Source organism: Aristolochia californica, unplaced genomic scaffold (genome assembly GCF_029961685.1).
Source record: "Aristolochia californica isolate CCGP_79_NKW_82.1479 unplaced genomic scaffold, dmAriCali1.0.hap1 SCAF_9, whole genome shotgun sequence".
Classification (NCBI taxonomy): domain Eukaryota; kingdom Viridiplantae; phylum Streptophyta; class Magnoliopsida; order Piperales; family Aristolochiaceae; genus Aristolochia; species Aristolochia californica.
Genome location: NW_027182290.1, coordinates 27,814,032 through 27,827,668, shown reverse-complemented (window position 1 = coordinate 27,827,668; position 13,637 = coordinate 27,814,032). Strand labels below are relative to the sequence as shown.

Below are 13,637 nucleotides of genomic sequence, written 5' to 3'. Positions count from 1 at the left end.
GGCCTTTGAAGAAGTTGCTGAAAGCTTTGCAGGTATATTGCTAATTATTTGAGAAAGCAAGGAAGGAATGATGGATGATATTATGTGATGTCCAAACTTGCAGAAAGCTGCAGAGGTTAACGCTGGCCTTCGGCTGACCCCAATTGGGAAACCTGTACCTGGGATGTGTTGAGTTTAGTGATGAAGCATTCAAAACTTCGTGGGGAAAGATCAAAATGGAGTTTTATTCTAAGGTGTTTCAAGCCAAAGAAAAGAAGTCTTTTGGTTTTGATTTTTTTCTTGTTTTTAAATATTTATTTAGTTGTGCAAACGTCGAAAAAAAAGGGTTCTCCCATTTTCACTCTCATTTTCCACAGGCATCCAAATAAGAGAAAAAAACACATATTTTTCTTTCTCTTCCTTTCCTTTTCTTTTCTCTCCAATTCTATGTTCCAAATACAGCCTTAGATAAACTTATCTTGAAATTAGAAAATTAATATCTGAATTATATTAATCTAAATATGAAAAAAAAAACGATTGACCCTCCTAACTTATCCTTTAACCTCCTCTTTGGATTTATAAAATGCCAACTTCTTAGTTGTTTAAATTAATTTTGTAATATTTTGTTATTTAAATTTGTAATGTAAATTATTTTAAATTTAAAATAATTTCCCTAATTTATATTTTTATGACATATTTAGAAACTTTAAATGATTATTTTGAATTTAAAATAATAATTTTTTTAATTTAAATAATTTGTGAACTTTATTGGATTCAATAACGAATTGATATTATAAAATTCAATAAATCCGATTTTTTATTCCATAAATGCCCTAACTTGAAACTTTAATTTAACTATAGGTAGAAACAAACTTCAGTATTTATTTTTAAATACTAGGGTATTAATGTCCAAGAAAACAATAATATGAGATTAAAAACTTCCACCAATACCCCAAGTGACATTATAAAATTACGTTATTTTATTAATATTCTATATGCCATTAAAATTTTTAATAGGGATGTTATAGGTAAACAACCCCTATGGGTCGGTCGGGTTTGGCGAAACCTGAACCCGACAAAAAACGTGGTAGGGTTTTTTCTCCAACCCCATCCCCGACCCACAGAGTGGATGCCCACCCTTATGCACGACGCTCTATCCCAAGCCTGTTTTTTTAATGCTAAAAACTCCCAACCATAAATACTGAACCCGTTTGTACATAATTGGACACGGACACACTTGTGAAAACGTAGTATATGGTTGGTGTGTCTAATTCTCTTACTTTTCTCTTGTCCTTTTCACTGAAAATCGGTCACTAAACCAGTATACCAACTAGGATTAATTTTCCTACTGGTGCGTTTTGGGTGACAATCAGACATTCGCCTGGATTCAGAATGGAATAATGGAGCATGGGTCCCCAATCCAGCCATGCTTATTTACCCAAAAAAAAGAAAAACAAATACGGTCATATTTGTGTTTACTCCACAGGAGGAGAAGAACACGGTTGATCCAATACGAAAAACTATTTGGTACAAAATATGATTATCTCAGGCATCGTCCTATCATGATCAATGACTATCTTTACTATCCGATCATGATTAATAGTTATCTCAGCCATCCGACCATGAGATAATCATTGATCGGATGACTGAAATAACCGTTTAGCATGTTTGGCATCTAATTGAACAATCAAAAATCCGGGAGTTGTAATAGGAGTTGCTGGGAGTCCAAAGATGATAAAAAAAGACGCCGTAAAGAATATAAAGAAGGAAGCAAGAAAGAGGGGAGCGTTTTCTTGGTCTGGATTTGGAATTTCACCAAATTCACTACCAGACATGAGAGGGGCCTCTCGGTTGGTTTGAATCAAACGCCCAATCAATCAAGATCGCGACTCGTTCAAAAGGAAATCAACGCTGTCGATCGCTTCAGGCAAGAGTTTCAGTAGTCCGCCGTGAAGGATCTCCGTTTCATGAGGTATCTCATTCGCGCCATAAATAGATACGCCAAAATCCGAACGACGAACGCTCTCTCTCTCTCTCTCGAGTCTGGAGTCGCCAGTCTGACTCTATCTATAAAAGCCAGAATCTCTTTGAGGATTGAACCCGTCTGCGGATTTCGATTGGATAGAGAAATGAAGAAGATGTTGCTTCCCTGCTGCTTCTTTTTTCTATACTTCCTAGCTACGGTCTCTGAGGGGACCACCGTTTTTGAACTGCTCCCGCAGTATGGACTTCCCAGTGGTCTCCTGCCGGATTCTGTCACTAACTACTCCCTCACCGACGACGGCAAGTTCTTCGTCGAGTTGGAGAAGCCTTGTTATCTCCAGTTCGACTATCTTGTGTACTATGATCGACGGATCTCCGGGACGCTAAAGTATGGATCCATTACGAACCTCAAGGGTATCGAGGTGAATAAACTGTTCTTTTGGCTGGATGTCGACGAGATCAGGGTCGATTTGCCACCCTCCAACTATATTTACTTCCAGGTTGGCTGGATTACCAAGAAGCTTGGAGTTTCCCAGTTCGAGGCCGTGCGCTCGTGTAAAGCATCGGTGATTTTTCCTCTTCACCTTCGCTTTCTGTTGATTTTCAATTGCTGATATGTGGTTTAGCGAAATCACCCTTCTTGGTGGAAATATCTTCGTTTATCAGAAAGGGAGGAAAAGACGACAATGAACTTGAGCGGAGTTCGTTCCAATTAACTCTTTCTGTTTGCTTATTTAATTGCTCCGGTCTAGTTTGTTTTCTGGTAAATAGTCGATTTATTCTAGCTTTTACATTTCATAAATTCCATATTTCTGCGGTACTATGTCCTCTCGCTGTTTAGACGGATCTTTGAGGAGTTACTCTGTGCCGACTTCCTTATTATCTACGGCCGTTTTGCTTGACCTGACATCTTATCGGATCAATTGATAATCTTCTAGGTTATCAATTTTTTTCATTATGATAAATTGACAAATTGGTTTTTGCTGTTGCTTATGTAACTCTTAACTCTATTGGATTAAAATAAAGTCGTACTTTATTCGTGATATTTTGCAAAAAAAAATGACCCAAGTAATCTCCCTCCATTCCTTTCGTACCTCTGCGAGCAAAACCCTGAAGAAGCTCACAAACATGGCCTAATCATTTTGTTCTTCGATAAACACATGTTCTTGACTTTTAACATGCTGTGGCACATATTTTCTTGATTTTTAACATGCGGTCCTCGGTTCATGCTTCTCTTGAAATCTTTATGATGATTAAAATATGTCAGTATCATCAGTTCCACGCTTCAAGTGTTATCAGCACTTGGCTAATCTTGACCTGCCTTTATGAAGGTTTCAAGGTTCATTGGTGCTTTGCTTTTGTGGTGCATTTTAGTGTGCGTACAGGGACTTTGGCTTCTGACGAGTGACTGGTTCTGTGAGTATTAGTAGAATTATTGTATAGGCCTTTTCAGATTAGTTAGAAAACTCCAAATTTGTTTTCTGAATGAATCATTTCCAGTCAAATCTGTAACCATGGAAGGGGGTGGCTTTTCCAAACTATCATCACTTGCTATGTGGGGGTTGCTTGTTTAATCCTACCTATTTATAGCATAAAAGCTGTGCTAGAATTATGGCACAGAACTTTATGGCTGAGTACCATGATAATCATGATTTTCATGTAAGTTGAGTTTGTCTTTTTGTTGGCACCTATAGTTATTGCCTTCCATCAGTCTGAATGTTGGATCGGATGCAGTTGTTGTTGCTTTGTCTGCTGGCTTTGTTCTAATATTAATACTAGAAGTGCATAATAAGCTATAAGGAAGAACATGGGATAGATGATCTACTTGTACAGTCTGATTCTTTTCTCAGATCAGTATCTAATATGGGTTTAATTTAAAGATGTTTACAGAATGTAGTGACCATTGAAATAAACAATTAGAGAAGGGCAAAAAAGTTTTCCTTTGGTTGTATGGATTCAGTTGAGTTCCCAACATGTTATTCATTTCTAAGAGATGTGGGGATCTTCTCGGAGCATCTACCTTTAGAGGTTGCCAGCCTAACCCTGTTACCTTTGACAGGCTAAGAAATCAGCCAGGGAAGTTTCGTGGTAGGTGTATTAAGGATCTATGTGAAAGCAAATGTCTTACTGTAGCTCATCTTTTACAGTATTTCAGCCGAATTTTTGCATCTTTCCTGTTCATTTTCTTTTGAAAAGTAAATAGTTTTATTCATTGTTTTCTTTTTCTCATAGATATGACAACTTAGTTTTAGGTTTTTCGAATTAGATATCTTGCTATATGGTTGAGAAACATGCTTCTGACCATGCTGTCTAGCAATCTAAGGACTACTGGTTTGTTGGTTTGGAGGATAGTAGGACTAGGAGGTCACAGTGGTGTGGAAATTTGAAAGGATTAAGATGCTTGTGAGATTTATTTAAAATATTGTCAGAACATGCAGGTTTTAGTTCCGTGGAAAGAGATCAAAAGGTACAAACAAGTAGTATGTCTGACAAAAAGGAACTAATGCCTATCATACTCTAATTGCAGCTAAATACTTTCAAGTTTTGTTGTATATGCTCCAAAAACAGCTGACTCTTACACATTCTAGTGTTGATTTCTTATAGCTAACGCGGGTGTTCAATATTGCAGGTATCGGAATCCATGAGGGAAATTACCATGCTCCTTACGGAATAGATAAAAAGCGTACATCGACCCACTTCCTAGATTGTGAGGATAAATGCAACTCGCAATTTGTTTGTGAAAGTCTTATGTTAGTTTTAGGACACCCATGATAAATTTATGTATATGCATTAAAACAGAGGATTAGTCCCTGGTTGGTCAGTTGTTAGAGAATATCAGTGAACGTCCAATATATGACACTGGCAAATTTCTGTATGTAATTAAATAGAACCTCGCTATGCAAGAAATGTATTTGATTAGGAAGTACTAGATGCCTCACTTGAGTCTTTCATTTGAGCAATTATATAGAAAGGATTATTGGAATGTATATTTAGGTTTACTTTTTTTAGGATTTTTTTTTAAAATAGATTCCTTAGTTTTATAGGCAGTAGGGATATGGTTGAGATTCTTAAATTATTTTTAATAATTTAAGTGCCTAAAACTTTAATCTTTCTCATATTTTTCTCCTGTACATTTTCAACATCATATCAAAGTAGGTCTCTTGATCTAACACAGACGATGAAGTTTTCTTCTGTTGGTTTTATTTTTATTATTTTGTATAATTGCTTTGTTTAATTATATTCTTAGTTTTATCTTTTAGTTTTTATGCTATTAGAGTTGCTCTGTTGAAAATTTCAGCACTATGGCATCCTCCAAGCCATCCTCTTTACCAAAAAGTATTCACAACCAGAAAATTGTTGACCTTTAAGAGTTTTGTAAACGGGTGTTTGAAAACCTAAAAGCGGGTTATTCTTCACAATTCGTTGTTTATTGTCTTCTTTTCTTGCCATATGATGATCCTATTACCGTTGTCTCTGTGTTGCCAGATTTACAACCATTTAATCTTGCCTCAGTCAGAGTAAAGAACAGCATCCTTTGTCCTTGATTCTCTATTCCACTCTCTCTCTAAGGTATCGATCAAGTAGGCTATTGGGATACTGATTTTGTCGATTGCAAAATTGACAAAAAGGTTATAAGTGGTAGTTGCCAATTACTTGGAAATATGCAATATTCGATAGTACTATCCACTACTAGAAATGAATACATAGTATGTGGAAGTTGTCATGTTCAACTTCTTTGGATGAAACAACTAGATTATTATAATTTAGAGCAAAATAAAATTTCATTCAGTCGTGATAATATGAGTGTCATAAGTCAACGTAAGAACTCAATTTACCACTCTCGATCCAAACACAGAAATTAGACATCACTTCATCGGAAAGTTGGTTCAAACTAAGGTTATTACAATTGAGTTTGTCCTTATAAAAAATCAATTGGTGGATATCTATACAAAGCCATTAGGATTTGACAATTTCTCTAAGCTTCGAGGAGAACTAGACATAAGCAATGCATCTTGATTCACTTAGGCTGAAAATTTTGAGCTTAATGAACACATCCCACTCTTGTGGTGGTAAAAGAGTGAAATGGAAATCAAAAGATTTCATTTTGTCATTCTGACTTAGTCACTGATCAATCAAACGAAAAAAATGATTAATGATTCATGACACGAATTGAGAAATTGAAGACGCAAACAATTTTTAACCTAATATCTTCTCTCCAAATCATTGCAAATCCCTATTCCAACAAATCCTAAGGGTTCCAGGGCCTAATACTTCATTTTCTTTCATTTTTTATTGATTACCATTTGAATATAAGGTTAAAATCCTTTTTTTTTCCACCCAAATCTCTCCCAAACTCGTTTTTCCACCTTGATGAGGACGAAGGTGATGACTAAGAAGAAAACCCCCCACCAAGGAGAGTGAGGTTTGTGAACAAAAATGCCGAATTGGCACGAGCATTTTCGCACATGACAAAAAAGGGCAAGGTATTTTTCAAGTTTCGTCTCAAAGAGTATTGTGGAACCGAGTAGAGTAGATGTATCTTTTTGTGAGAGAGAAATTGAAGACTTTCAGGGATCGACCCTATAGAGGTCTATTCGAGAGAGAGGGACCCATTTACCCCCTCCTTGTAAATGTATTTTATTCGAATCTTAAGGTGGAGGAGCTGGGCCCCACAATTTGAAGCTCTCTTCATACATGAAGAAGACAATGATATCCACTCGGTCTACAGATTTGAATGACTTCATCGACACATCCTTCATGAGCATGATTGGGTATGTGAAGGAGAGTTGGCTAACTGATCTTCACTTGGACCTCTTGTAGAACATTCAGGACGTCATTATTTTGGTGTTTGGGCAGATAGTCAGGAGCTCCTATGAGGTCAAGATAAACAACCTCAGCATGCCTCAGAGAGTGATTATGGAGAGCATCATGTATGTCCTCAATTTGAGGAAGGGGACATTTTTTAGGCTCACGACCGCCGATATCTTCTAGATGCTGGGTACAACTGGTTTTGGTTATTTTATGGCGAGTTAGATGGTTGACGTAGTCATGAGCTTGAGAGCAAATGGTATACCCTTCACTCAAGAGATTAAGGCTATCTTTTGTTGCTGTGGAGTGGATCTCTCTGGGGAGGAGTTGGTGGACCTCACTAAGAAGATGTCCATTGGAGAGACAAAGTTGGAAAATTTGGCCTCGCCAAGTGGTGAAGTATGTGGGTTTAAAAGGAGAAGATAAAGAGAGAAGTTGTCCCACAGCTTGTAGCTTCTAGTGATAAACTTAGTCTAGAACCTCTCATGGATCAGTTTGAGTTCACGAAGAGGAGAAGAATGAAAGAAGGTGCTTCGTCATCCATGGATCATATCTCAGCCATAGAAGAAACTTTGGATGACATTAGGGAGACACAAGTAGTTGTTCTTATGACACAAGAACAATTGAAGGCTGGTCAGATAGAGGTTCAACGGAGCCAATAGTGGATGGAAAGCCTCCTTGAGACCACCCTCAGCCTAGCTACTTGTCTCTAGGATCACCTTTTGACTCTCTTATGTACTTCAAATGCTAATAAACTTGTATTGTTTTTAATACTCAAAGCATTGTAGTACATTTTTTGTAATTATTTGACTATATATGAAATGGCCTTTGAGCCAAACATTTTGCTTATTCACATATGCATAATTTCTATATCTTTTTGAGTATGACAAAAAGAGGGAGAAAAAAATTAACATTTGACCTGAATCCTTAGGTATACAAAAATTGCTAATCATACTATGCAATGATTAAGGGGGAGCAAATGTCAAAATTTTAAGCAAACCTTAGGGAAGTGCATATTTTTATTTTTCCAATGTTAGGTTTTGTCATGATAAAAAGGGCAAGATTGTTAACCATAAGTTGACTCCCTTATTGCTTTTAATGATAACAAAACTTAATGGATCCAACAATTTTCAAAACTAAGTATTTCAAATACTTTACTTTAAAGAGTGAATGCATCTCAAGGTCTAAAGCTTAAAAAACGATCAAGCCTACTCAAGACTTCAAGCAACATTGAATAACGTTTCTTGAAGAAGCACCCACAAAGAAGAAAACAATGGGAAGACTAGAGTTTAAATGTAAAAGTCCTATGTCAAAACTCATGCGTTACATATAAACATGTTTTGGAACATCATAAACATCCTTTAGAACATGTTAGAGCACTTAGAAAAATTCATTCTCTTGCTTTTAAAGTCAAATTAGTTGAACTTGCACTGGAATGATCGATCATCCAGGAGTGTGCAGGCCAAGACTATAAAGCATGATCGATCATCTAGAGCATGGCCATACCATGCTATAAAGCATGATTGTTCATTCCATTTGGATTGATCGATCCAAGCTATCTAAGCAAGTGATTTTCACAAGGAATGATCGATCATCCCACATGATTGATCGATCAGACATAACCTTGCTAGTCATGGACATAAAGCAAAATCGATCATAAGAAGTTCATTGATCGATCATACTTGCATTGCACAACCAAAGGTAATTTTTGAGTGATCGATCATTAGATGGTAATGATCGATCAACTTAACTTTTCAAGACCAATAGTAACATATTGATTGATTAGTCCATCGATCAATAAGTTACATTTTGATGCAAAAAGAGCCGTTATCATCGATTGATCAATCAATCACTTTATAATGATCGATTAATCAATGGTTTGGTATTTACAAATGGGCAAAAAATAGTTAGTTTGGGTTCGGGAAGTTATAAATACCCTACCAAACCATGCATTGAGAAGTTAATGAGTATTTATTGGCAAAACTTTTGAGATTTTATCCTCGAACTTGAAAACTTCTCAAAAGGGCTTTAGAGTGAAAGAGTCAGCCTTGAAAAATTCAAAACTCTTTACATTCCTTTCCTTGCATTGCATACTAGACAAACTCCCTCACTCCACATTGTGCTTCTAAAGAAAAGGAAGTTTGGATCTTTTAAGAAGAAGTAACTCTCCAAGGAAAGGGAGTAAGTTTTTATCTTCTTTAATTTCACTTTGTAAAATGTTCATCTAGAACCTATTCAATCTAGATAGAAAAGGCCAGCTAGAGCTAGAATCTAGCCAACCTCTTGGGATGTTATGATTGTAGATTGCGTGTATTGAGCTACATGCGGCTTAAAGTGTGTTGGAATCACTTTGTGTAAATTTCAGCTATTAGAGCTTACAAATAGAAGAAAATCCCAACCAAGGGTTCTTGGGTGGTGAATACCATTAGGGAAAATTGATAACCAAAATTATCCTTGTGTTATGGTGTGTGAATGTTTACATTTCATTGAAATTAAAAATTTGCATAGTCATTTGTTTACACGCCTTACATAGTTTAAGATTTGAAATATTCAATCCCGTTCCCCCTTGAGAAGCCACCTATTCACCGTAGGTTGACTCCCACATTGCTTGTGATGATAATTTTTTTTTTGAGAGTTAGCAATAAGAAATAATACAAGACGTACAAAGTTGAACTTAATAACGGGTGAAAACGTTTCCTCATAGTCAATCCCATAACTTGTTACGGTCCCTGAATCTAACACGGCGACTCGTAAGGAAGAAGAAGAAAAGAAAAGAAAAGAAAGGAAAATCAAGCCGAATGGAAGATTGAAAACCCTCGAGCTCGTTTAGGAAAACTCAAACCCTTTGTTTTACCCTATATTCAGACTTCCCTATTTTCATTCCATTTTCCCTCTAAATAGGGTTCATGTCAACAAGGTTCAAGAGAAAATTACAATTTTGCCCCTCCACAGCATTTAACTTGAAAAACAAAAGGCTCAAGGGAAAATTATAGATTTTCCCTCTACTACATTTAACTTGAAAAACAAACTAAATGACTAAGTAACAGACTCACCTAGAGTAATTGACTCAGCCTACTATTGGGTTCATAACCGTACACCCCACAAGGTTGAAGGTAGGGATGTGTGCCGATGTCACCACATCTCCCCAAGTAGGATGAGTGGCATCCACGGCAACCCACTTTGACGACAAAAGCGGCATAGCCAGGTCCGGCTCGGCCCTCTAGCAGTCTTGGGTTCGTGTTAAACAACCTTGCACTTCGGCCCCTCATTTGCAAGGTTGCACGACCCACACTTTTCGTGTGCATGGTGGAGATCCAACATGGTGAAGATCCAGCATGGTCGCATTGCACCCACAATCAACCCGCGAAGACTATAGGTGTCAATCACTTCCTTGTGGAAAATTCAGCGCAGCTCACACAAGCACCAAAGAGAGTAGGGTGGCTGAACCCATGGCGAGCCCCTTTCCAATAGCAGCAGTAGTGGTTCCAGTGGCAGCAAGGGAATCGGTTCTTGTATGTCCCCTGTGACTCATGCCAGCCATCTCAACAATACCTCCAGCCTTGTCACTAATGGGACCAGATGCCTCAATGGCCGAACCAGCCGCAATGGTGCTCTTCATTCCAAGAGCTGCCACCGCAATGCCATACATGGAAGCAAGTTTAAAGTTGAAAAAAATGCTGATAGGAAACCCACCAATTATATCAGTTGCAATCTGCATCCCCGATACAAGTTGATATATCGTGTCTATCACAGTTCTGCACTTGCTCACAATATACTCCCTGGTCATGGTCTGCCGGATAGACTCACTTACTGACTGCACAAGCAACTGCAGTAATGCCCCTGTAGAGGCAGGCAAACACTTGCGCTGGATTCCTGCGATCTTTCTTGTCATCCCAGACGATCCCCCTAGCAACAAGGAGAAGGTGTCTAAGGTCTCCGCTGGAATAAGGGTCAACAACATCAGATATACTCTCTTGAATAACTTAGGTGCCTTCTCCATTACTCTATCTCTGCCATCATAGCAGCCAGGCATGTCTTGACTAAGTGCCATTCTGATGGTCTCTTTGCACTCATCATGCTGATGCATAATAGGTTCAGGCATCCAGCTCCAGCCGGACTGATATACTTCTGGACAATCGACAATATTTTGGGAACTAGACCTAAGGCATCTCAAAGCCAAACGAGTCGATGGAGAGTTGAAATGTGCTGTGTTGCAGACCCCGTTCTGGTCAACAGGCAGGATGCTCCTAGACCAGGCAGGTAAAGGACATGAGGTGCCCCAGAAACTGATAGTAGCAGCAGCCTCTGTCCCCATGTTGGCGAGAAAAATAGTACAACTACCTGCCTCTGTTTTGTTTTTGTACCCTTGTCCCCACACCCGTGCAAGATACCCAGGAATACAATGTCCCAACAGGATTGCCCTCCAATACTTTAATTTCCTCTGTGAGATTTGGTCCAAAACGCTGCTAATATCATCCACCTTAAGTGCCTTCCCAGGCCTGTCATGGAACTGGCCAACAACCTCATACACTCTACCTACCAGTGATTGGGCCATTTCAAATTGAGGCCCAACTCCGATTCTTGGAAACCAAATAGGATTCCACTGATGCCTAATTACTGTTGTCCACCCAAGTTCTTCCAGTGCCTCAGCTCGTTGCTTTGCAGCAACTACTACGCTAGGATCACTCTGCCATCGTTCACTTAAAGGATGTGTAGCCTTGAAGGAAACCTCAAAGCCACTCTTAACAAATGAAGCAATCACCATTACCTGAATTTTCTTGTCGGTACGTGGCTCATAATGCTGCTGCTGCATCCAAAGTTGCATTATCCTTCAAGAAACTCCCTGCTTCTTGCTGCCCTTCCAGACTGAGCTCTGTGAATCATGATAAACATTCGAGTCCACTAATGGCTGAGAGGCTCGGTCCTCCATCCAGTTCAGATACACGCTGTCATCAATTTGGCACCACTACCCCTAGTTATTCTTCACATAGCATACATAGTGCCCAAAATGTTGAATTTATGGAAAAGTGAAATACTTCATTGACATCAATAATTTGTTGTAATCAGAGTACATGAACCTCTATTTATAATAGAGGAAGGTAGTAAAATCCAATTACAATAAAACTACCCTTGTCCTAATTACACCCAAACTCTAACACTTAAAGATAAGTCCTAACATAATTAAATAACTCAATATAGATAAAAGACAAAAATAACTCAAACTAATACTCTTCTTAGATGTGGCCATATGATAAGATACTTTTGTGAATCTTTCTTGATATTCCAACTGATGTGATAAGGATGTCAGCTCATGGTAATCGTTGTGGGTCCTACTTCTTATGGGTTTGGGCCCATCTTGTGGGCCTTCCTTGGTCGTGTAGCCCATCTTCTAATAATCATAGATATGTGGGCCTTCCTTGGTCGTGTGGGCTTGAACTTATCTTCCAACACTCCCCCTCAAGCAGGGGTGAGAGAACAACATGAACTCCCAACTTACTACAAATGATGTATACAATATTTTTTTTATATAAAATGGCACATCTTCCAATACTCCCCCTCACGCTATTGCGACCTTCATTGAGGCCCTGTGGCATAATATAAGTGAGAGAAAAAACCACTCCTAGCCGGTAAGCCATTGCTTCATGCACCGGGCCTAATGCTGGATGTAGGGCACACTCCGTCTTCTATCGGAGGTGTGTCTATCGGCATTGCTCTGAAGTGTCCACCACCATGTCCCTCCATAGGACAACGATTCTCAAGTGGTAGGAGACATAAAAGCCATTACAAGGGGGGGGGGGGGGGGGGGGGGGGGGGGGGGGGAGAGGGGAGATAACATAGATGTAATAATAAGTTCCTCCGTCATGGACTTCCAACCACAAATAATTTTGATCTTTTTTACGGGGATGAAGTTCCTCAGTCTTGGACTCCCAACCACAAATAATTTTGATGGGGTAAAATAAATGATGACATGAGACCACCTCTTCTTCAATAATAATGTCCCCAAAGAGACATAATAGCAACAACTGTATATAACACGACCATCTTCCAACACATATAACACGAACCAAATAATAAACTTTGTAAAAGAACCCATGAAATAATCCGATATAAAAATTTCTTCTTTGATGCACAAGCTTCATCTTTTGTGCTCCCCCTTTCTTGAATATTTTGGTCACATAAACTTATCCACAACATAAGGAATAAAATACCTCTTTCTTGAATATTTTGGTCACATAAACTTATCCACAACATAAGGAATAAAATACCTCTTTCTTGAATATTTTGGTCACATAAACTTATCCACAATATAAGGAATAAAATATCTCTTTCTTGTACTTCTTCTACTTCTCCCCCTCAAGCTGGGAGGTAATGGCAGTGATCCCAGCTTGAACACAATATCATAAATGTAGCAATAAGCCCAAATAAAAAAGATGTATAAATAAGCCCTCAATCCAAGGAGAAGTGAGATATTTTCCTGATATATCAACTCAAAAAGTTACACAAACAATTGGCATAAATTCGGATTTTTCAATACAACAGAATACTAGCATGACCTTTGATTCTTCTAATTCGAATGTATCTTTCAATATAGATCAAATGGACATAAAATATTTTTCTTCTAAAAGTAGACCTAAATACCTTTCATCCAAGCATAACTTAACTTCATAAAATATAATTTTCAGAAGATAAATAATCTGATATATTTTGGTCTCTGTCATCTGGCCGAACTAAATATTGTTTCTACTATTTTTTCAGAATGACCATTGTCTCTTCAAAGATCAATATCTCCTTATAAAAAGATCATACCGAGGATTGGTTGAATAGGTAAGAAAATATACTTAAGTATCTTTCTTTTGATATATAAT

General features: G+C 38.0%; 1 protein-coding gene across 1 annotated transcript; it reads left to right on the top strand.

Moving 5' to 3' along the window:
• Positions 1–1,997: 1,997 nt before the first annotated feature.
• Positions 1,998–4,970, top strand: LOC137941355 (uncharacterized). Its single transcript, XM_068786719.1, has 2 exons — positions 1,998–2,528; positions 4,592–4,970. Exons 1-2 carry the CDS (start codon positions 2,109–2,111, stop codon positions 4,634–4,636), a joined length of 465 nt encoding a protein of 154 aa, XP_068642820.1. The 5' UTR covers positions 1,998–2,108; the 3' UTR covers positions 4,637–4,970.
• Positions 4,971–13,637: the final 8,667 nt, after the last annotated feature.